General features: G+C 33.5%; 1 protein-coding gene across 1 annotated transcript; it reads left to right on the forward strand.

Annotated features, from left to right (window-relative positions):
• Window positions 1-4,882: 4,882 nt before the first annotated feature.
• Window positions 4,883-23,507, forward strand: LOC119638570 (neuroligin-3; the record flags this gene model as incomplete). The annotated part of the gene is made up of 9 exons (XM_038035438.1): window positions 4,883-5,249; window positions 6,172-6,369; window positions 6,437-6,823; window positions 8,500-8,536; window positions 12,902-13,114; window positions 19,144-19,282; window positions 21,614-21,765; window positions 21,858-21,970; window positions 22,050-23,507. Coding segments are annotated over 9 exons (2,814 nt in total), but the record flags the coding sequence as incomplete, so codon positions are not given.
• Between the last annotated feature and the right edge of the window lie 1,417 nt (window positions 23,508-24,924).

Consider the following 24,924-nt stretch of genomic DNA (forward strand, 5'->3'; position numbering starts at 1 on the left):
CGACCGATAAGTTTATTACTGAAGTTTATGCTTGAAATTTCTGTACGCAAAGCAAAATGAAAACGCAAAAGCAAAGTAATATAATGAAATATAAGGTAATAGTGTTTTCTTTATTTCCGCTGGTTGCTATTATAGCGGCGTGGGTTAGTTATGAAAATTTTGACTGAAGCAAAAATACAATCAATTATCAATTAACCGAACCGGACTGTGCAATGATTTTACTTTCTAAGGGGTTCTGCTAAAGCACTTTAAGGAGGCACATGGCAACAAGATTTTACACATAGCAAAAACAACTTATTTGATCATCCAATAAACTTGTATATTTAGTTTAGGCCTTTGGAGAAAATTATAAGCTTAAGAGTCCGCTATATAATCTATGCCAACTCATAAAATTGATAAGTGAATAATATAAGAGTAATAAAGGAAATAAGTATTTTCAATTTCTGAGAATTTTTATTCAAGAGCTTAAGAAAAGACATGGTAGTAAAAATGGCACAAAACTTTTCGGATTTTGCAATATATTGTTTCCTACCTGAAACTTTTCAATAATTTGCTACATAATGCATAATATGGATTGTGCAAAGGATAAGTGATTAGTGTTTTGCTAAAGAAGATTAGATGAGGAATATTCTTTTAATGCCTATAAGTTTTTGCTAAAACGGAAAAGAGCAATAATGGATATTAAGTACAAAGTGCCCTTGATTATCTTAAAAAATCGACAAGAATTACTTATACGTTAATAGCAAAGAACGCCTTAATTGAAAGTTTATTGAAGCAAGTCAATACTAAATGGTCGGTTGACCAAAACTACACGGAATTCTTATCCGCCCTTCATCTGTTCCATCTTTTAGATAGTAAACTTTATTGAACGTTATGGACGGACGAAGTCAATCGAAAGGCGTTGATATATAGTGAAGACCATCGTGATTCTTAAGGCCTTTCGCATAAGATTGACCAAACCCATAAGTCGACTAAGTTCAAAGCAAGCTTCGTTGAGTTTTTGGAGTGCAAATTATACAAGCCCTTCGAAGCACATTGTTCTGTTGTAAGAGAGCAAAAATCGTTGTGATTTGATGTTAAAGATGAAGTAAGAATAAATTACTTATGTTCTAACAATGTAAACACAGGACTCTCTACTATCCTCTCATTCTTCTCAAAGAAGAGAGGTTTATTCCTCTCATTGCTCCATGAAGTCTCGCAATCAGCTGGCAATCGAACAAATTGCAAGTCCCAGCATATGGTGAAGGAAACGTCCGACTATCTGAGAGAAGATTAAATATTCAAGCAGCAGAATTGCAAAAGTGTTTACTTTAGCAGAACCTATACGACATGACATTAGTTATCTATAATTACTGTGTTGAGAATTTGACTTAAGAAGTCTTTGCAATCGAAGTCTTTGCAATCCCATTGAATTTATAATCTCATTTATATAATATCATATATATCTGTACTTGGGCACTATCGTCATAATTAAAGGTTGAATAATTGCAAATTTATTATTGCACGATTTCATTACACTGTTATCATCGTGTATGCGGAATACAACTCTAATTATGCTCATTAATGCCTAATTTGCGTAAATGTCAATTAATTTCAAAGTATCCTTTTGTTTAGGAAACCAATGGATAGGGGAAACGAGAGTTTTATAATTTAATATTTTATATACAAGTGTATATAGATATAATGACGTGGTACTTAAATGTCATATAAAATTGATATTAACCATAACCACAACGAATGCATAAATTAAAAAGTAATAATTGCCTATCCAAGCTATGGTGTATTGCTCAAGATTTGCCAGCATAAATTTAGTTTAGATGAGTTTGAGTTTATTATATGAAAATGTATAAATTTTAAACAAAGAGTTTGCGTATTGATGATTTTCAATTACGAAATATACAGTGCAAACAGCAGAGAACTTCAATTAAATGGAATTATAATTCGATGATAATTTTATTTGACATATGTTCAGTTTTTCTGAAATATCAAAAAGATTTCCATAAGAGAGAAATATCGCCCCATTGCTTAAAAGCAGAAGGACAGGCAAGAGATAAACTTACAAATTACTTGGAGGATTGCAGCTAAGGCACAAAGCCATCAAAACAGATCTAAGAGATATTGACATTTATTACCTCAACCAAAAAGAAATTTTCGTCATGACAAAATTCTTTCGTTTATCAACATGTTTCCTATACCTAATTCGAAATTCAGAAATTTTTTATAATTCAAAAAATTGCACGAAGAAATTATAGTATTTTTTTATCGCATTATAAATATACAATGTATAAGAAAGTAAAACTGCATTTAAAAGAACTGACTGACATCACTTTCGTTACACATTCAAGTTTTAAAAAGTGACTTAGAGAGAGAAAGAAAGAGAGGCGGGAAAGTGAGAGATAGCATAAGTTAAACAAAGTTTTTATATTATAACTTCATGCAACTAAATTGGAAAAAAACTTTTTTTTTTTATTCCATTTTTATCTCTTATATATTATTCTAAGGTTTATTCAGTTGTTACAGTAAAAAAAAAAACGAAAAAAAAAAAACAATCATTCCCCTAAGAAACTGTACTGATTGCTTGACGAACCCTTAGGCTTCTAATTTTCCATCTAAATGTTGCTGTAAATTTTCTCATATATACGAAAGAAATTTATGTGCCACGATGCGATAATAACCGACTTTTTAATGTTGCTGTCAAGCAGATTAAGTGTGAGTGAACTTTATCATTCAATAGTGATATAATCAAATGGGAACAATACCTCTAATGTAAATAGCTGCTTAATAAAGATAAGCGATAATACTTAAGCAGTGGTATACCGGCAAAGTGGGAAGAGTTACAGTGGAAATTGAATTGAGCGGTTCCTATAATAAATTATAAAACGGTCATCGAAATCTGTTGATGATTCGCGGGTTCAAGTCCCAAATGCGATAGATTTTATTTTGGTCGCACTTAGTCGTTAAAAACGTAACATCTAGTAGACTACTGTCTCCACGTCCGCATCTATTTCTGTCTCCGCACCTCTCCCTGATTGTCACTGTTACAGACGAGCAGGGAAGATCTCCCGGGTGATTCGTCATATCAAAAAAAAAAAAAACCATTGTCCGCTAAAGTTACAACAAAGCTATTTCGAATTTATATGTTAATTAATCAGTGCTCTTGCGTAGTTGAAGTCACTTTTTACCTACTCTAACAAACGCATCTGTTCTTCTATGTATCCATTCTCGAGGCACGAAACTGATAGCACATATATCTTACAATTCCATTGAAATCGGTACACTTTCAGAAATTTCCTATCGACTATCTTAGTCTTGGTTTTTCTTCTCTGCCTATTCTGACTAAAGATTTTCTTCACCCGTTTTGGCATCCGTTTTACAGCTATTCGCTTATCTGTCTCGCCTCCCTTGCTATCAACCGTTCTCTCATATATTTGAAAGTGCGCCTTTCTAGTTGTTACGCCTTCGTTTAGGGCTTTTCCGGTCTCATTCCTAGGACTTTCTCTAAAGCCTAAAGAGTAACTTCTGCTATCTACCCCAATCTTTACCTCGCCAACCGTATAAAGAAATGCAAACGGCAAAGCGTACCATACCACTCGCTCTACTATAGATCTTATCGACTGTTTTAGTACAAGTTCTTCTTTAGTCATGGCCTATCCGCCCACATAATCGCTCGTTCTGTCATTCTGCTGTCGACGTTGTTAATTGCTCCTCCGTCTGCCCTATCGTCTGCCACACTCTTCATCGTGATTTCTATTCTGTCGTTCCATCTGATCCATCCTCAGCCATTTTATTACTTGTTTTACCTTCCATTCTTATTTCGATTCATCAATCTTTTCTGTAGTTTTTCCTATTGGTTACCGTAAGCTTTGTCTCAGTATCTGTTCTATTACCTCTTTCATTGTCTGTCTTGCGGCCTTTCCCACCTTTTCGCTTAGTGTCCATTCCATCGGCCGTCACTACTCCAAAGTTTATGTGCTGTCAGCTGCTCTAAAGAGAATCTAAACATCTTTTATAAGATTCGCTCCACCGTGTGATCTAACGTTTTGAGCTAACGCTTGTTCTTTCAGTTAACACAGCTGTCAATTTTCCCCTTAGGCTTTTTACTAGTATTTTAGTGAGCCTCTTAACAGCTGTCAAATAGTTCTCTCTGAATGCTGTCTAAGTACTACTAATTTAATTTAAAGGTTGTCTAATGTCGGCAGTCAAGCTAAGAAAAGTAACTATTAGCCTGTTTTCAGTCCACGAACATAATGCTAATTATATACACAATTACTGCTCTGTTAGTTGTTGTAATGATTTGCTTCTCTATGAACTTTCTATGAAGTAATATTAATATTAAATATTGTTATAATAAGTAGATTAAATGCAACAAAGATCGATTAAGTAAATGTCAAGAACAACTCATATATTTAGAAATTTTATATGAAGTTTAAAACAATTTGAATGAAACTTTTCGTAAATTTGATAATAAATGCATGCATGAAATTTCATCAATATAACAAGAGATTTTTCTTCAAACAATTTAAGTGAAATGCAACCTACAAAATATAGCAAAATCATACAATAGTTTAGTCAATTACGTATGTTGTCTGTCATCAACTTAGATGGACGATAGGGCGTCATGGCGTTAGGGCGTAGCTAACAATACTAACTTTGTCATTTTTATGCGTTACTGACATTATTTTCTTATCGTAAAGTTTACACATTCATCGGATTGGGTGAGGATATAATGAAAATTTTGTGCATTCAGCAAAATAACTGACAGTTGTCAGTTGTCAATCATCAAGCGAACATACAGTACAACTATTCGAACACGTGGAAAGAAATTCATTAATTAGTACAAAAGTAACCATTAAGTGCTGATAGTCTGTATATATAAAATTTTTTTCCTCTTACATTTTTCTTCTTCTCTTTCGCAATTATCTTTATAGTGGCCTCAAGGGATGTTTTCGCTAGCAGTAGTAGTAGCAGCAGCGGCAGTAGTAGTGGGAGCAGTAGTACTGGCAGTGGCAGCAGCAGCAGCAGTAGTAGCAGTAGCGGTAGCAGCAGTGGGAGTTCGTCATCTTCATCATCATCATCATCATCGTCATCGTCGTCGTCGACATCATCGACACAAATTAAACTGCCTGTATTGGTATTCGTTCATGGAGAATCTTATGAATGGAATAGTGGTAATCCTTACGATGGTTCTGTCCTGGCCAGTTTTGGTCAGTTGTTGGTGATAACTATCAATTATCGTTTGGGTTTATTAGGTAAGTGTTTATTAGATGAGTAAGTATGTGAAGTATGGCATATATGGTTGCTTGAAGTAATAAGTAAATATAAATTATATTGTGGTTTCTAGAATATATGCTCATACATGAATAGGCCCCTGGATATACACACATATGTACATACACATTTTGAATCAATTCAATTATCGAAAAATTTATAAATTTACATTAAATTGAATATAATTCAATTTTCCCTTTCCCCTTTTTATGCATTATGTTCATCTGTTTCCCTCCAATGATAACCACAAAATTTCCGCAAATTTATAATAAAATTTTTATATATTATTTTTGCATTCCACTGAATTTTCAATTATATATTATTTAATATTGTTGTTAATCTCGAGAATATTAAATATTCAAATAAACCGATGATTAGAAACTAGCTTAACGGGATTAGAAAGACAGAAAACATGTGTATGCATGCATGATTATAACTATTTTATTCATGACCGGTTATAAAAAGAAAAAAAGTTTTATTATTTTTTTTTTTTATTTTTATTTTAAACGATACATATGCAAAAGATTATTATTTAAGGAAATCATGTGGAAATTTATTGATAATTCATATTTTGCTATGTATGTATATACACATATTATATATTTTCTGTAAATATTTAGATAAAAGATTTTAAGAAATGAAAATATTTCTAAGCAGATAAGGAGAGAGATTATGTTTTTTTTTGCTTTTGCTTAATTTTCTTCCAATTCAATTATAATTACGCTTTAAACTAGGCCAAGAAAATTATTTTGAAATTGCTCCTTAAGATAGGCCATAATTTTTAAAAATTTATATTGAAATAAGAGGATCATCAGAACAATTACTTATTATCTTTTATTTTAATTTTTATTATTGGAATTATTTTTTGTTATTATTTATATTTAATTTTTTTTTTTTCTTAAGGTTTCCTCAATGCCAATACGGATCGTTATTCGAAATTGCCAGCAAATTATGGTTTAATGGATATTATAGCTGCCTTGCATTGGCTTAAAGAGAATATAGCCGCCTTCGGTGGTGATCCGCAAAGTATAACATTAGCCGGTCATGGTACTGGTGCTGCATGTGTTCATTTTCTTATCTCTTCAATGGCGGTACCAGAAGGTAAAAATGCTATCCTTTTTTAAAATATCATTTGCATGCTTGGCTCATAATTTTATTTATTTTAAAGGGTTGCTTTTCAATCGTGCAATATTAATGTCTGGTTCGGGTCTGGCGCCTTGGTCATTGGTTAGTAATCCAGCGAAATATGCTGCCATTGTGGCTCATCATGTTCAATGTGCTCCTGACTTGCCACACGCTCATTTTATGAAATGTTTACGTGAAAAACCACTGGAACAATTGTTAAGTGTACCTATACGTCAACCGGAATTTGGTTTTGCTTTTGGTCCCAGTATAGATGGTGTTGTTATTGATGGAGGCGATTATGTGCCACCACCGCCAGGTAGTATGCATGCCTATTCCCAAGCAGCAGCAATGGGTGCAAATGGTTTGGGCGGTGAAGCAGGTATTGCAGCAATTGGTGGTTGGGGTACACCCGGCCAATTGGAAAATAAAGGTAAATTTGAAGTAGAGAATACTAAACGACATAACGGTAAAGTGAATGTAAATTGAATTAAATTATGGCCAAACAATTCCAATGTATTGTAGAACACATAACCAGTTAGGCATATAAATGCTTTAAGAATTTCACTTCAAATAGATCACTGTATTCTAGGCTGCCAGTCATCAGTAAAAATGATTTAAAAATTATTTTTTTCGGAGTTTATGTTTAAGTACACTAATCCGCTTGAGGGGAGGACTTATTGGATCCGTGCGGATATATGCAACAAACAGTAGGATCTTATAATTTATTATGACAAGCGAACCAAATTCATTTTTGGAATCATTTTAAGTCAATCTGTCCTTTGCCGTTTCGATGTCTGTCCAGGCAAGCTTCTGTTTAATACGATGACAAAAAGACACATTTCAATGAAATTTGATACTCAGTTATGTTTTGGTCTAAAGACGTATTTCATTCAAGTGGAATTGGATCGAATTGGATGTTTACGACCACGTCAATCATACAAGTCTCATTGATCTTGATAATTTATTTTTCATTAGACCCAAGTCTTGAAGGTGTGACGCGTGCAATTCTGCATTCTTTATTACCTGCTCTCTTCCTCCGCTATGCCGGTCTGCGATCGACATTTTTCAAACGTTGAGAACAATAACGATACGTTTTTCAATCTCAGGTCTTCCTATAAGTACGTAAGAATCTTTAATGGGCTTCAGCCGCAGAGTTCTTTATATTGACGCTGAGAATAAGAACTCTTCGCGAGAGACTACAAGTAGGCATGGTAAGCTGACATTTCCAATTAAGAACAATTTTACAATGCAGCAATTAATCGACTAATGTCTCTATGGAGTTATCTTGAGAACTCTTATTGTTTATTGTTTGACGTATACGTCTGCTTATTTCCACCACAACAAACCGACCAAGCAATTTACTGTAAAACGGCGGAAGCAAAGCTATTCGCCTACTATTTTTTGATTTAATTTAGTTTATGTCGTAGATGTATTATAAAGAATAGTACTAGGCGAAGTAATGTAGAGCAGGTAATATGCGGCATTCACGACTATAACTATGCTTTAAGCAATCACTTTTGGTTATTATCCTTAAGTTATAGCCAACATCCGCGTCGATGGACTAAAAGCTTAATTTATAAATTACTCCTTGATATAGGCTACAATTTTTTGAATAACATACTTTAAAGATACATTTGTTTGATTGTTTTCGCAGTTCTTTTAGGCAATGTGCACACTTCCTCGTTGAGATAACAATCAATCTCTTCTCAAGTTTCTTCGCAAAATCAATTAAAAGTATTACAATTGTAAAACTACATTAATGGATAGGAATACGTGAAACTTTTCCATAATTCATTACATATTCGGATGGATAGAAGACCTTTACATAAACAGCCTTTATACTTACTATCTCCGTTTTTTTTTTTTTCTTGTTTTCTTTCTTTTCTAAGGTTTTAAAGGGATTTTTCCTTTCTACTTTTATTTGTAAATTTCTCATAACCAATAGTTCAATAGCCTTAGATCTTTTAAACCAAGTGATGTTAAGAACTTGCATAAGAAAAAAATGTTTTAAAAACAAAGTTTCAAACACATATAAATTTTTTAATATATTTTTCTTAAAATTTCTCTCGTTTCATTGCTACTACAAACTAACTAAAATGTCTTTAGTTTTAATGAGAAAAAGTGCCATTAATAAATTATCCAGGTGTGTATAAATATAATTGTAATTTTAAATTAATTTTCTCTCTCTTCTTCTACTTTAATCTCAATCATTATAAGGCATTTTCTTACACTTAAGTAAATTTTTTTTTTAATTTTTTTTTTATGTAAGAAATTTCTTAACTCTATAAATCATTAAAATTTTTTAACCTAAATAACGGTTGAGTGGTCATAGTTACACTAAGGAAATATGCCGTGTCTCATGTATTTACTTAATGTATATGTATATAAGCATGTCTCCATATCAGATTTATGTATGTGCGTGTGTGTGCCTTTAGGTTATTAATCTTAATAAACCTTACAACTGTACATTTATTTATACACAAAACCTTATCGTCGCCTCCTTAAAGCAAAATGTAGCTAAACACGCAATATATGGACATATGTATATGTATATGCGTACATAAATGTATGTACGTACATACGTTAGCCATATTTTGTATATTTGTGGCTACATTTTCTACCATGTTAGTAAGTTTGTACCAAGTGGTTGTTACATTCTCGTTCGCGTTCATTCATTCATTCTACACACACCGGCATAATTAGTGTCGTTTTAATTAATATAATGTTGTGCGCGACATTTATAATTGATTCAATATCTTATGCTTTAGCAACCAGATTACATAAAGTTTACACGTTGCTTAGTTAGGTTAACATAGTTATGCTTATGTATGTATATTTAGTTATATCTATCGCTTATATAAACTCTCTTATATACACATATGAGATAAGTCTGGTGATTTGTATGTACTCTCCATATATATACATATATATATATATATATATATATATATGTATACACTATATATACACTATATATATATGTAGATATTTATATGTATAGATATGCTCGCGTTGCTATTTTGTACGTTGTTGCAAACGTTTATTGGACAAACACATGCACATGTGCAGTTTATATTTAAACTTTATGTTCTATCGGTAAATGGCGTCATTTAATCGTAAATCTAAACATGGTAAAGGCACGTAAACACGTTTCTATAATTTCTAATGTCTGTATGTATGTAGATATTTACATATATTGTATTTGCTATTATACATACACTTGATTTTATGTGTACACATATATACATATATATATATTATATATATTTCAACGTATAGAGGAAATTTTATTTGAGATTTTTTTTTAATGCAAAGAGAAGGGAAACATTTCCCAACAAACTTTTCATGGAAAAAAAATTTTGTCGTGATTTTCTTCGATAAGAGAAAACTTAATAATTTTATAAAAATCTGTCAGAAAAGTAACCGAAATCACTGTTAAAGAAAATTGAACAAAGGTCTATTTAAAGATGGTCCAAAATGTACCATTTGACTCATGTCAGAGGTTCCCCACAAAAATATTGCAACTGACCATATTATTTTTTACAGATCAGGCAGTCTTTTGGTATCTTTAATGTTTATCATAACCTTTAATAAAATATTTCGGGCTGGTAACAATGCTCGCTAGTACTTATTAATTCTCCCTTCACTAACACTGTTGACTTTTCCTTTTAATGAAACAGTAATTTAATCTAACTTTTACTAACTAATTGTGCTCTGAATTTTTCTTATGACTTCAATCGTCTAATTGATGTTTCAATAACTAAATAATCGTTTACAAATAACTTCAGAATGATCAGTACATAACCAAGTACCGTTACACCTTTGTCTCCTAATAATAGGAGATTGGCATCCTTCAAGGCATCACTACGTATTGGTTCCATCATTCGTCAGTCGTGAGCAATCGACGAATAGCGAAAGCTCGAAAGTCTACGGCTTCATATGTATGCTTTGAATTTGCTTCTATAAATCAACCTTTCACAAAAGCTTACTTTCGTAAGCCATGAACACATTCATGTCTCGGAAAGTTGAGGATTCGAACCAACCTGAAAAAAGTTCAAAGGCATCGTCCAAATATTATCATTAATAATCGAACATAAGTCTTAGGCACTTATAAATAAGCATAGGCATAAAAAAGTTTACATATAAGGTCCTTATTATTTTCTCTTCAAAGAGAAGATTAGAAAAAGATTGAAATGTAAGCAGAAATACAACTAAGTTAACCGCAGTGACTATGTTTAAGAAAACTCTACTTAGGTTATTTGCATACATTTGCTCCAATTTTTTTAATTCCATTAGCATCATATTTTGCTTAACGCTATCGCGCGGTTTATTGGGAGATGCATATTAAGAGAAATATGAGCAAAAGAAAATTATTATACGAGATATTTGATTAGAGTCATTTGAAGAATATCAATAAATACGTGTTTACAATTAATTGGCTGTAAAATTGTTGACGTTGATGTCTTTGAAATTATTACCAACTAGAAAATTTTTTTTTTTTTTAATAATTAACTATTAGGTTAATTAAGGGGTCCTCACATCATATAAGCCAAATTGATCACGTAAACGTAATTGTCACAAATAAATGAAATTACGATAGAATTTAAAGGAAAATATTTAAATTTTATTTTAATAGGATTTTCTCATTTTTATACTCATAATCGTATCCTTTTTGCAATTGAATTTATGGAATTGAACTGGAATTGCTTCTTCTTGAGCTATTCCCAATCGTTCAACAAATTCTCTTTGAGTTTTTGCCGAATTTTCATTTAGTTAACTTTGTATTTCTTCATCGAATACCTTCCGCGGAGCTTCAAAGCGTTCATCGTCTTTAACGTTAAAATTTTTGGCATACAAGCTCGCAAATCACTTTGGAACTCTTCTAGTAGCTATTGCGCTAACATCGTTCATTTACGTTTTCCTCGCTGTTCACATTCATTTTCATTTTGTTTAAAGAACGCTTCAGAGGCCCCACAAAGTATGTCTATTCTTCATCTGCATCAAATGTTAAGCCGTTTTGAGCATGTCAGTCCATCCGTCGTTGGGTTTGTGTAAAGTCGGTAAAGTGGAAGCATTATTCTCGTCGCAAAAGGAAAGTTGTGTACTTTTGGCAGAGACTTGAAAATTTTTGCACGCAGGTTGATACTGAAGTTGTTCCAAATCGATCAAAGCATACACGCACTGTACGACATAGCTTGCGACCACATATGTCTTGAAAATAAAAAAAGTTTGCTTTTTCACCCGTTACTTATAAACCGCAACGATAAAAATTTATGTCCTGAAAATCAGCCACGCCTATTCAATATTATAGATTATTAAAGTTCCATTCCTTTACCAAAATGTTTTCATTGTCTGGAAAGAACCTTCAAAGACCCTATAAAGTCTTCATAATATTGATTAGTATCAAATCTAAATCATTCTAAACGTGCTTGTCCGTCCATCCTTCCATCTGTCTGTTAATTGTTATGGTAAACGTACTTATGGACATTTCTGCTTCGGATATACTTTTGTTCTACAAGAATAAAAAAAAATTAAACCACTCTGACGGTATATGTGTTCAAAGATTGGATGTAGCAGCTTTCACCGCGGCTTCCACATGGTATATCAAGGTACAAGCTTACTCGCGACATTGCCAGCGGGCTCCTGAACGCGTAGAGCTCAAATTTACTCTACAAAGTCTTTAGCCTTTTTTTACGCGGCATAGTCACTTCTGCCTTCGGACCAACTATACAATTTTGGGTAGCCAACAGCGGACTACCCTTCTTCAAGATGTATTTGCATCAGGTGCTACAGCTGATATCGCAGGCTCCATGCTCTCGTTTATTACTATTTCAACGTACTTTACGTAACCAGTAAGAATCCAACGAAGGCTGGTTTGTATTTCCTCCATAGCAATTGTCTACGAGAAAACAAGTGCTTGTAGCAAGCTTCTTCCAATGACTTCTAAGCTATTTACAAGTCGTCCACTTATAGATAGCCCAAGCCTTAAACACTTCTTCGCCGATCGAAGGCGGTTACTAGGGCCCACCACGAGAAGTTGAGAGTTTCCGTCCGTATATGCACCCATTAAACATAGTTTATCTTTCCAAAACCACACCCACGCCAATGCTATATAGTATGGAAATTTAGTTTTTCTTCTTTTTTTTCGAGTCTTTTTTAAAATAACGGTGATGACATTCATACCCATTCGGTTCCATATAAATATAATTTTCTTACTTTATTTTATTTAAATGTTCACTTTTCAATTTTTTGTTTTTCTTCTTTTTTACTGATTATTGTTAATTACAAATTATAATGAAATAATATTTAATCATTATTATTGGGGAAAGGAAGGAAAAATCTTATCATGCATTTATTTCCTACATAAGATATCATGTAAATTTAAGATAATCGTTAGCATAAATTTACATAAATAATTCTTTTATTATCGTTTACTTTTCATTTTTTTTTTTTTTTCATTTTCTCTTTCTTATTCGTCTTTTTTATTCTTATTATAATAACATAACAGATATGATTTAATGGCTGGCGTAACACGCGCTGAAGCGTTTTTCTCATTTAATTCCGGTGATGTGCAATATGGCATCGAAGCTGATCGACGCTCGAAAATCCTTAAGGCATACGTGCGTAACACATACACGTATCATTTGAATGAAATATTTGCCACAATCGTTAACGAGTATACAGATTGGGAGAGGCCTGTACAACATCCAATTAATATCAGGTAATATATGAAAAATTTTAATATTAATGATAAAAAAAAACAAAAAAAAAAAAAACCAAAAGCAAATGTAAAATTACAATTATCCCAATGTAATGTAATAATAAAATGCCGAGTGTAAATCTTTATTTAACCTTGTAAGTTGTATCTTGCTTCTGAAGTCAAAATAATACGAAATACAAAATGTGAGAAATAAGGGAAAAATAAACCTTGCAAAAAAAAAATCATCCTTTCGTAAGTAGTAGAATTTCACTCTCTCTAACATTTCAATTCAGATTTTTCACAGCAGCAAAATTTTTGCCGACATTCGTTTTTTTAGGGAACTGTGTGGCTTTTGAATACCAAAATCCCTTTTTTTACCCATCAACGAAGGATGAGGTGCGTAATGATTGTTTCAAAACGTTTGAAACACTTAGAAAGAAAGCCTGAGAAGATCTAGATAGGTATATAAAACCTTATCTGTCTGTTCAATGTCTATTGTAAACACGCTCTCCGTCGCATTAATACAGTAATCGACTTCAAACTGGGTAAAAAGATTAAAAGTTCTTGCACGCAGTTCTTCATATTGAAATTGAAACAATTCGGGAAACGGACAAAACTATCAAACAACGCGAGCTCAGACCACCTGTGCTTTCAATCGCTACAAAAGAACTTGTTTTTTTGCTTGTTACTTATAAACCTATGCAGAACCTGTACAAAAATGAAAAAATTCGAACCACGCCTACACAGAGTTGCACATTTTTTTTTTACTTTATTAATATTTTCTGCTTAATACTCACAACATAAACACGACAGAATGTTGAAAATTATTCTATACATTCCTCACACAATGATATATTACGCGTGTGAAAATATGTTGATCGTAAGATGAAATATGCCACACAGCGGGCGGGTTCGATTTTTCTCAGCAACATAAACAATTGAGCGTGAAATAAAAAGACTTGGAGTCCTACTTATCATTAAGTATCTGTATACGTCGTACTTGTTAAGGACTCAGCTGTGTTTCTGCCTACTTATATATTTAAGGGTGTTAGCACATTGTGGCTTCGTCTTCAATTGTTCTGCTGCTTATCATTAAGCATCTATATACGTCGTACTTGTTTAGCGCTCGATTGTATTTCCGCCTATACTTTTAAGCTTACTAGCGTGTCGTGGCTTCATCTTCAATGGTTCTCCTGTCTGTTATTAAATAGTAAGCATTCAGCTGTGCTTCCGTCGATCAACATATTTAAGTGTGCTAGCGAGATTTTTCATTTTCACTACTTCTCCTGCCTATCTTTAAGTATCTATATATATATCGAATTTGTTTAACACTTCGCTTTTGCTTACCTATATATTTAAGCGAGCCAGCACGATTCTTCGTCTTCAATAGCTCCCCTGATTATAACAGTGCTTCTGCTTACGTGCTTAAGTAAGTCACTGATATTTCTGCTTTTCAGCGGTTCTTGTCACAATCATTAAACATGTGTGTACTTGTCCAGCATTATTTTTCGTACTCAGCAGTATTACTGCCGACCTGTCATTGCATGTGTGTGTGTGCTACTTCTTCCGCTTATATTTAAGCATCTATGTATGTCAAACTTGTTCAACGTTATCATTCGTACTCAGAAGTTTTCGTGCTTACCTACATAAGTAAATGATTAAACACTACCATTTCTTTCGAGGATACCATCTACGTATCTTTTAATTGTCCAGCACAGCAGCGTCTCCATCCATCCGTATATTCAAATGTACTGGCATTATTCTTTCTGGCACTATAACTTGTCTAACATTGTTAATACTACTGAGCAGTGCTTTTGCCTACCTATGCTCATTTAGTTATTTGTATTCTACTAGAAACAATCTCTATCTATGCTTGACTAACTGTTTATCTCGTATGGCTTATACTATGTTTCTACTCCGTTGCACTTCTAGCTGCAGTTTATCTCGCTGTCTATCTTCATTTGTCTTACCAGTGGCTCCTGTCTATCCATGCAGTTAATTTGATTGCTAAAATTCTTAGTAAAGTTTCTTTCTGTATTCATTTACACATTTAACATATTTGGTTAGCATTTCCTTCCACTTGACCAGCCCAAAACTATGTATTTAGTTTCTTGAACAACCAAGACTGACTCACTTGTTCAATTCACTAAGTGAAGCACTACCTCTTATAATTAAGCGCCAATAGCGTAGTAGGTTACTTTTGCTTACTAAGCGAAGATAAGACAAGATCGCCTCAGTTCAAATGCACTTTACCTGTATTTCAGAATTCAAAACGAACCCATTTTGATGTTGCTCATCATGTCGCTTCATTATTGAACTCTTGGTTAGTGAGTGATTGGTCTATGACGAATCGTTCAGACCAAGTGCATTCATGATTCGATTTTTGCTATTTTTATGTATTAATGCAGGGTTGTCATACCGCAATTTGAAATACAGAGATGTCAAAAGTATTGATAGGGTGAGGCTTTTTTCCTTTACTATCGACTTTGGCCGAAAATTCGTTTTTTAAGATGTGATAAGTGTTGATTCGCAATGGCCTCTCCTAAGTTCTATCCCGCGGAACTTTATATGTACCTTTGTTGCGATCGTCAATTGAAATCTACTCACTCTTCGCGGGCAATGTACTTGAGAGATCTCAAATATTCGGCTTATCACATATTGGCGTCGGATGAAAATTGGAAAGTTTATTGTCGTTATCGTAATTGATCTACAAAAATCATTCGTAAGCAATTGAAGAAAATGAAGGCTAAATAACGAGACGATTTCAGAACGATTTACGGCTTTTTTACAAAATATCTCCTATTTATTTGCTTTATATATATATATATATATATCTTTTTTGAAAGATTGCCTATTATTACTATGGTTGGCGATGATATATATATATATGTATGTAGCTGGTGTAAATCAATCTAAATTGCACAATAAGTTCATTCCATTAGCAAAAAAAAAAATAAATAAATATTTTCGTTACCTGTAAACAACATATGAGTTACGTGCGAAAGATATAAGAAGAAAAAAAAAAAATAAATAAATAAATAAATAAAAAAAAAAAAATTATTTCACAGTTATTTTGTCAAATTTTTTTCCTTTTCTTTCGTTCGATTTTTCGCATATTAAACCAACAAATGAAAAACTAACAAAAACAAACAATTTTCTCTAAAAATGGAATTAATATTAAAATGATTGAATAAATTGAGAAAAACGGAAATAAAACTTTATTTATTTGCAATTTATATGAAATTTTTGATAAAAATAAAATCCAAAAAAAGAAAATGGAAAGTATGTTTAATCTATTAAAGATTAAAAAAAAAAAAAAACGCTTTCCTGCATATAGCAGTCAAATTCTTGTTTGTTGTTGCTGTTTTATTATATATATATATATATACAGCGCGCACATGAAAAAGGTTGTGTTCAACCTAACCAATCCCCTCCCTAACTGTATACGAAATTGTTGCTTAATAAAAGTGATGAATATTTTTTTGTTTGTTTATATTATTTGAAAAAGTTAGAGCATATTATAGCAATATAAACACAAATATATATTTTGCGGTTGAATATTTATTTATATTATGATGGTCATCAAGGGTATACAGGTCATTGAAATGTGATTTTTTAGGATTACGGAAAAACGTTGTTAAAATTTTCATATTTTTTGCTTATTTTACTTTTGATAGATTTTAATATATTCCAACTGCCAATTTAATCTAAAAAAAAAATCAATTTATATTTAAGAGGATATTCAGTAGAATCAATTAAATCCTATTTAAACGTATGTGCATATATTATGATCTAAATATTAAAAACTGGGCATGATGCATTTTCAAATACATTTGATATTTAACAGTTAGGTAAAGCCTCTAAAAATCATAAATGAAATAGAAATCATACGAAAATTATATTTTGCTTCGAAACGATTACTCGATCTCCGTTAAGTAAATAGAAAAAAAATTAGGAACATTTATGAAGCGATTAAAATTGCTTTTTCACCGCTCCGATTTCGGGTAGCTAAGTTAAGGGCGGCTTTTTTTTTTTTCTAGGACAAATAAGTCAGGGGATTTGCCCTAGTTCGTTGGGCAGTTGTTAAAGGGAAGTGGTTAGCAAAAAAGAGATAAGGGGGTATGGGTGAAGTTCTAGTGGGCCTCTGCTTAAATCGGTAAGATTGAACAGTCTGTATAGCTACGATCAGGATTGCAAAAAAATAAGGAAAAGGAAATCGATAGGGCTTAGTCGTGTTAAGCTAGTGGATATGTACCGGTAAATATTACTAACAAAGCATTCACTGCATCTCGGCCGAACATAGACTTGAGCTCGCGTACGCGAACTTGATGTTCGCGATTCTCATCTGCTCGGCTATTCCCTCCTGTTGCAATCTACTGCATTACGTGTCCCATCGGTAAGTGTTATACCCTCACCGAGTGAGAGAATTCGTTACAACCACGATCAAAGTAAACTTGGCCATTGTTAAATCATGGATTAAGGTTACAAAAATATTAAAAATCTACGAAAATATTAAGAGGAGTGATATGGTTAACAAGTGAAAAAATAATATCACGTCTAAGGCCGACTCTTACCGAGCCATCTTTAAAAAAAAGTAAGTGAAAGTAAGACACACATATAGATATTACAAGAACGTAGGGCGTATTAATTCAAAGGTGTAACAGCCTCAATATATTCAGCACTTACCGAGTATATCTTGCGTATTTCGACAATCGATTTTGAATAAAGGAGAATCAATCAAGTTTTAGTGAGAAAATAGAAAGATGAATACTAAATCGTAGTCCTGTTAGTAAATCAGGCTATAATCCTGCCTCTAAAAAAAGAGGAAAAACAATGGAGGGGCCTTACGTTAGTATTTAAGAGATAGAGTTGCACCTGCTCGAGGAATAATTTGATGATAATGATTCTTGTTATGACTAGTAACACTGTTCGATGGACCCTTTATCCCTCTCTCTGGTCATTCACTTTGCTTTTAATCTGGGAATTTTTTTTTTTAGACAACGTATCTTCGATGCTTTAAATTTAACACATCACTCAATAATTCTCCGGTTTCAAACATACTTTACGATACTATCGACAGATTCGTATAACTACTGAATAGCATCAACTTTCAAACGGCGTGTGTCAAAATTCTATGATATACCCACAATTACTTTACGGTTTGAAGTGGCACCTCAGTGACCCCAATTTTGTATTTTCCAAAAAATATATGATGTATGTATTGATGTGTTGATTAAAGCACTTCAGAGCCGATTGAACAACAACCGGCGAAAGCCGTCCAAACCGACCAAAAAAATAGTGCCACTAAGACAACTGTAATTTGTAAACTAGTGATCGGAATGTCATAAAATTTTGAAACATTTCCTTTGAATCTTGATACTATTCAGAAATCATGTGAGCCTATCAATATAGATGTCATATGTGCGTTAAACTTGAGACTTTTTGAACGAAGTGATACTTTAAGCGAATACTCTCGAATCTCTCAAGAAAGACGACTACAAATACTTTTAAATTAAAAATTGAAACCTGTAAGTTAAGCGAAAGCTTAACATTAGATGCTTTAATCAAACTTTTCCAAGTTTCTCTCTAACCATACCATAATGAAGAACACTTGCAATTTAATCTGAATTCAAAACAAGAAAAAAAAAAAAGGCGAAGAAAATGAAACTTTAAATTATCTCGAAGAGAAGAAACCAAATTTTTCATACAAACCGTAGATGTCTTAGAAGGTTTCGTCTACCTGTTCAACTATAGGCACACATATAGGAAAATGTGCTTCTTTCTAGATGGTAAACAATTTTCTAGTACTTTGCCTTCCAAGTTTTTTTTCTCTTACTTTACTTTTTTTTTTTGTTTTTTTTATTCATCAAACACTTTGATCTTTAAGTTGTTTGGCTTAAACATGTGCAAGTAAGTTTGTGGTTACGATTTTTCAAATAGTACTGCACTTTATAGCTTATTGACAGGAAGATTTCTTCTGCAAAAAAAAAAAAAAAAAAAAAAGTTAATTTTTTATTTTATTTAATTTTTTTTTTTTGCTGTTTTTTTAGAGACGAAACTTTAGAAGCCTTGAGTGATGCACAAGTTGTAGCACCAGCAGCTCAAACTGTTGATTTACATTCGGCTGATCATCGTAATTCTTATTTATATGTATTCGATTATCAAACAAGATACGGAGATTATCCACAAGTAAGTATTAAAATGAAATCAAGTCAAAGTCAAACTAAATCATAAGAGAGTGTGCGAGATAGTAAAAAGTATTAATGTTGAGATAAATCTGGAAAAGGAAAGGAAAGGAAACGATAAAGAACATAGTACACGGAACAATTATTTTACTTCAATTTACTACTACTTTATTACCACTTTATTAAATTCTTTCCTTTCGAAAAAATTCAAATTTATTTAAAATATATTTGTTACAAAACTTAAGCTTTCGTCCGTCATCATTATCTACGTATGGTCTTTTGTTATTTATTGGGTAGCTTAAGGAATAGTCGAATAGTCATTGAACCATTGATTTCGAACTTCCGATATGCTCCATGTGATTGCATCAATCTGGAACTGTGCCCAGCAGAAGGAGACAGGTCTGCACAATATAATTTTATGGGAATAAGTTCCCAGTCCAAGTTGAAGAGGACTTTTTGGTTTTGATTTGCTGAACGCGGACTGAACACATGAAACCAATATCTAAAAGCTAAGTTATCTCTCTCTGCTGTTTCCAGGAAATTGAGTGCGACAGGCACACCTTGTGAAGAAACGAATTTAAGCAGACTTAATATTTGACTTTCTCTGTCATATTTCCGTTGAATTTCGAAAGATTTCCAACAGCAAGTCATATTTTGTTGATTAAATGCTGCCTGTAAACGCCTGAAACTTACACGAAACACGTCCTAGTTATCTATACCAACTGTTTTTATTAATTTGCTGAATTTATTAATATACTTGATATCTGCTCTTTTCTGCTACCTTTCCGTTGAACATCAGACGGTTTTCAATTGCAAAGCATATTTATTAGTTAAATGCTATTAGCATAAACACAGGGTAATCGATTCAATAGTAACACTCATCCATCAAGCACGCCAAATAACATAAGCAGATGTTTGAACGCTTAAGATTTCTGCCGGAATTTATTGGACCGTCAACAATTCGTGAATTCCCCAAATTCCAAAATGCAACTCTGATAGCAATTTTTTAGTATACTTTCGGTATAATCGTATCCAATGAGTAATACGAGAACTTTTGGATTTTTTGATTTACTAATAGGATATCAACGCATTTTATATAAATCTTTTATGAAAAGTTGGGAGTTCCAGTTGAAACTGGCATAGAGAACGAAATTTATTTTTTAGTTTTTGCTAAATTGAGAGTGAGAATATGAAGAAGAGTACTTAATTAATATGCATTTACGCAATTGTGTGCCTCCTGTACAATATTGAAATTAACTGAGATCGGTGATCTTAGTAATGCGTGCATTTCTTATCCACGTAGTAGATTGCAACGAACTAATTTTGTTATTCTGAATGCAGCACTGCATTTAATTGTGTGTTCGTCTGTCCAGGCATTATTCGTCAGGGCTAGCGATGAGACTCCCGTTCACTCATGCGTTCTTCTGTCCATCGATTTGCACGTGTCTTCATTTCTATAGAAAATTTTGTTTTTTGTAATTATGGTGAAGCGTTCCTTTGTCTATTCATCTTTTTCCAAGTTAATCCTCATGCGGGACGTTTCATTGTCGCGTTTGCCTGTGGGCCCATTTAATCGCTTGTGACTAGCTGAGTTCCCGGCAAACTGCGTGTTTACCTCACTCAGCATTCATCTAATTGGGTATTCCTCCGAACGCATATTCGGTTAGCTTACCAGCATGTTCCTATAACAGAGTGTTCGACTAACGGCACATTCATCTAATAAAATGTTCAATGTTGTTCGTCCATCTGCGTGCTCATCAGACCGCATCGTCGTCTAAGAGGGTGGCTGTTTAATTGGATGTTTGTTTAACCGGATATAATCACGTGTTCGCGTGTTCGTTTAGTTCCGAGTTAGTCTAATTATGCACAAGCGTGTTCATGTGTTACTGCGTTCACCCGCATGTTAGTCTCTGGGAGTGTTCGATTATGCCACCGTCCGTTCATGCCGTTCCCTTGCATCCATCTATCATCGCGTCCGTCCATCCAAGCGTGAACGGATCTGTTCCTCTACGTTCGAATCTACCAAACCGTCCACAAACTCTTCCCTTCTCTTGAAACATAACAAACTAATCATTAACTTTGAACACTTCCATCGTAAGCATCTACACCACGAAAGCAAATATTTATCAAATTCATATAAAGCAAAATGAGCAGAATAAATCAGCTGAAATGCTCGCAACTAACAAAGAGATTCCTTTAGGAAGAGACTAAGATCGATCGACACACATATATACAATTGTAGCTTTTTACTCGAGTGTTGATTAATTTTTCTACAGTTTTGTTCCCTAAGATTTGTCAATATATTAAATTTAAGGACGTTAACTTTCATTTTCAGCGTCAAGGTTGCATACACGGAGAGGACTTGCCGTATATATTTGGTGCTCCATTGGTCGGTGGTTTCAATCATTTTACTCGTAATTTTACTAAAACCGAAATAAGTTTATCGGAGATTGTGATGCTTTATTGGTCGAATTTCATAAGAACCGGGTAAATGTGATGAAAAGAACAGAAATTCTTTGAATTGAATCAAACCGTAAGTGCATCAAATAATTCCAAAATTTTGTGATTTATTTTTACAGCAATCCTAACGAACAAATGGAAAGTGATCATGGGAGTCGTCAAGAACGCAGCCGCTATAAAACTATAGAATGGACCGCTTATGAAAGTGTTCATAAGAAGTATTTAAACTTTGGTAAGCGATTTTTAAAAAGAAATATTATTTTTCTCTTAGCATAAGCTAGCTTTGCCTTTGCATACAAACTACCTTTTAGATACTAAACCTAAATTGAAAAATCATTATCGCGCTCATCGTTTATCATTTTGGCTGAATCTTATACCTGATCTACATAAACCGGGTGGAGATAATGTACCAGCTTTGCATCATCAATTGCCTGATGATAGAGATAATGGTGATGTCATTGATATGGATAATCGGATAGTATCGGGAGATGCGTCGATTAAACCGCTTAATCCTCCTTATGCGCCCGGCACGGCCAATGCAGCACTTGGTAATTTTAGCATATTTACCAATCAGGTTTTCTCTTTGCTTAATCTCAGTTCACCCTCCTCATCACTGCAACGCAATGGCACCCGTTATACAGCCGGTGGAGGGGGAAAACATTATCCGGACGATATAATAGATGCTGATGGTCATGCGGGAGCTGGTGCTAGCACATCACAGGATAACGATGGTTTCGCTGCTTACTCAACAGCCTTAAGCGTAACTATAGCCATTGGATGCAGTTTATTAATATTAAATGTTTTAATATTTGCTGGAGTTTATTATCAACGCGATAAGACCCGTTTGAGTGAGCCACGATCGCAGACAAAACTGAAACGTCAAGAAAATGGACAAATGCCAAATAATATCTGCGGTGATCTAGAAACTTTGACAATACACACGAAAAGCGATCCCGCTACCATACTATCGCATCATCATGCTTTACAGCATCATCAGCTGCCGCCGCCCGAATTCGCCGACATACCCCATCGAGCACCGCCTCCGCCCAAGCACTTAAAAAGCTTACAAGATCCAGGAGGGGGCGGCGTAGCCGGTGTGGGTAGCGGTAGTTCAAATACCGGCGGTAATGTTATGGGTTTGTTACCACCTCCTCATGCCTTGCAGGTTATGGGAAATCAATGCGGAACGCTAACGAAAAAAAGTTGCATGAAACAAAGCTCGCAGCAGCAATCAACTACACAACAGCATATTGTAACGCATCAGCAACACTTGCAAAATCCTCACAATCAAACTATGACCACCACATTAAGTAGCGCTACGGGTTTAATGTTAGGCGGAGGGATAAGTGGTCAACAGCCTCCTCCCCCGCCGCCGCCTAATAGCACGCAAACTTTACAAACGCAAACTAGCCATCAGCAGCAACATATACACCAGCAACAGCAACAACAGCAGCCGCAACCACAACAGCAAACAAGTCAACATCAACCACACCCCTTAATGGATGAGCTGCGTGTGTGACATTAATTAACCGTGCGTTTCAAGTGTGATCTCTAGCGATGACAAAACTAACATTGTACACTTTCATATATAATACAATATCATTAGAGATCGTATTCGTGGGGCGTGCGTTATGTATTTAAAACTTAAAGAGTTTTTGCATTTTCTTTTCTTTTTCTTTTGAGTTTCGAATGTTTTCAAAAATCTTGTTCGACTCCTTGTTAAGTTTCTATAGATCTATAGTTCTTGCAAAAAAAAAAAAAAAAAAAAACAATAAAAGATTTAATTAAAGTATTATATGATTATAAAAGCAGTTGAAAGCCATAACAGCATAACTCAATGAGAAAAAATTCCACTGTTTATCAGTAAGTTTGCATTCATAGACACTAAACTTCCGTACGACATACGATACCAACGGTACGTTACCATCTCTGCCAATCTCCTCAAACCCTAAAGTTAATCGTCCGCTCTGTTCCGCACTATGTGCGATAATTCGTATAACGGTCTTTGCTAACATCTGTCTGCGATCATATATAAGACGGACTTGCTAATATCCTCAGATTCCGAAGGAAATCGTTCGCTTTATTCCTCGTTCTCTTTGACCATCCATACAATAGGATTGCCTAGCATCGCCAACTCCGAAAGCAATCGTCCGTTTCGTCCGTCCATGTCTATACCCATCCGTTTCATGTTATTACTAACATCATCAAATCGCGAAGGAAACAATTCTCACCTTTTCCTCCCTCTCTTTAAGTAAAAAGGCAAAGCAAAGGCTAGCAAAGTTTTCTCAAGCGACATGGAAGGCGTCTTCTATAGCGACAAAAAAAGTATTAGCGGACTTCTAAAAGAAGGCGAATAGATTATGAGGCTTGACTCGACAGCCTAATTTAACTGATTTCGTAACTAAATTGTTGAACAGAGTATGGAGTGTATGATCACCGCTATCTTACAAGTTGTTTAACCTAATCTAGCCTAACTTTATAATTCCATTCCCAGTTTAGCCAGAAATTTTCTAATGTGTAAGAAATTGTATTTACAGTGTTACGCCTTTTGACTGCTCTTATAAAAGGTAAAGGTGTTAGTTGAATTCTCTCTTTTAAGGCATTTACTATATAAGAAATTTTCTTTCGCATTAGGACCAAAAAGTTGAATAGTTAGTATATTAAGTAAAAAAAAAATATTTCTAAAACTTATTTAAGATGAAATTATTAAAAAGCATTAATATAATGATAAAATATTTTACATATAATTATTTTGGTTTGCTATAAACACTTTGTTTTTTTTTTTCAAATCTTTAAGAAAAAAAAAGAAACATTTTTTAATTTTCATTATTTTTTCAAATATCGAACTTGATCTAGAAAAAAATTCTATAATTTGTAGAGAAAATTTTAAATAAACATAGAAAAAAAAAAACACATAAACGTTCTTCCAAAGACTGAATTATTCTGTATATAGACAAATAAGAAACTATGTTTGAGGCAAAAAAAAAAAAAAGTTAATGAATAAAAACAAAAAATAATAACTATTAATTATGTCGTTGTAGTAAAAAATCCTCAATAATAATTAATCAATTACTTCCCCGACTAAAAGTTTAAGAGCTCGCCTAAGGGCGAGTCGCAAGCGCCCATCGCTTATCGTTCCGCAAATTTCTCAATTAACAGTAGTAAAATATCTAAATTGAAGTAACA

This window comes from Glossina fuscipes, unplaced genomic scaffold, assembly GCF_014805625.2.
Source record: "Glossina fuscipes isolate IAEA_lab_2018 unplaced genomic scaffold, Yale_Gfus_2 90, whole genome shotgun sequence".
Lineage (NCBI taxonomy): Eukaryota > Metazoa > Arthropoda > Insecta > Diptera > Glossinidae > Glossina > Glossina fuscipes.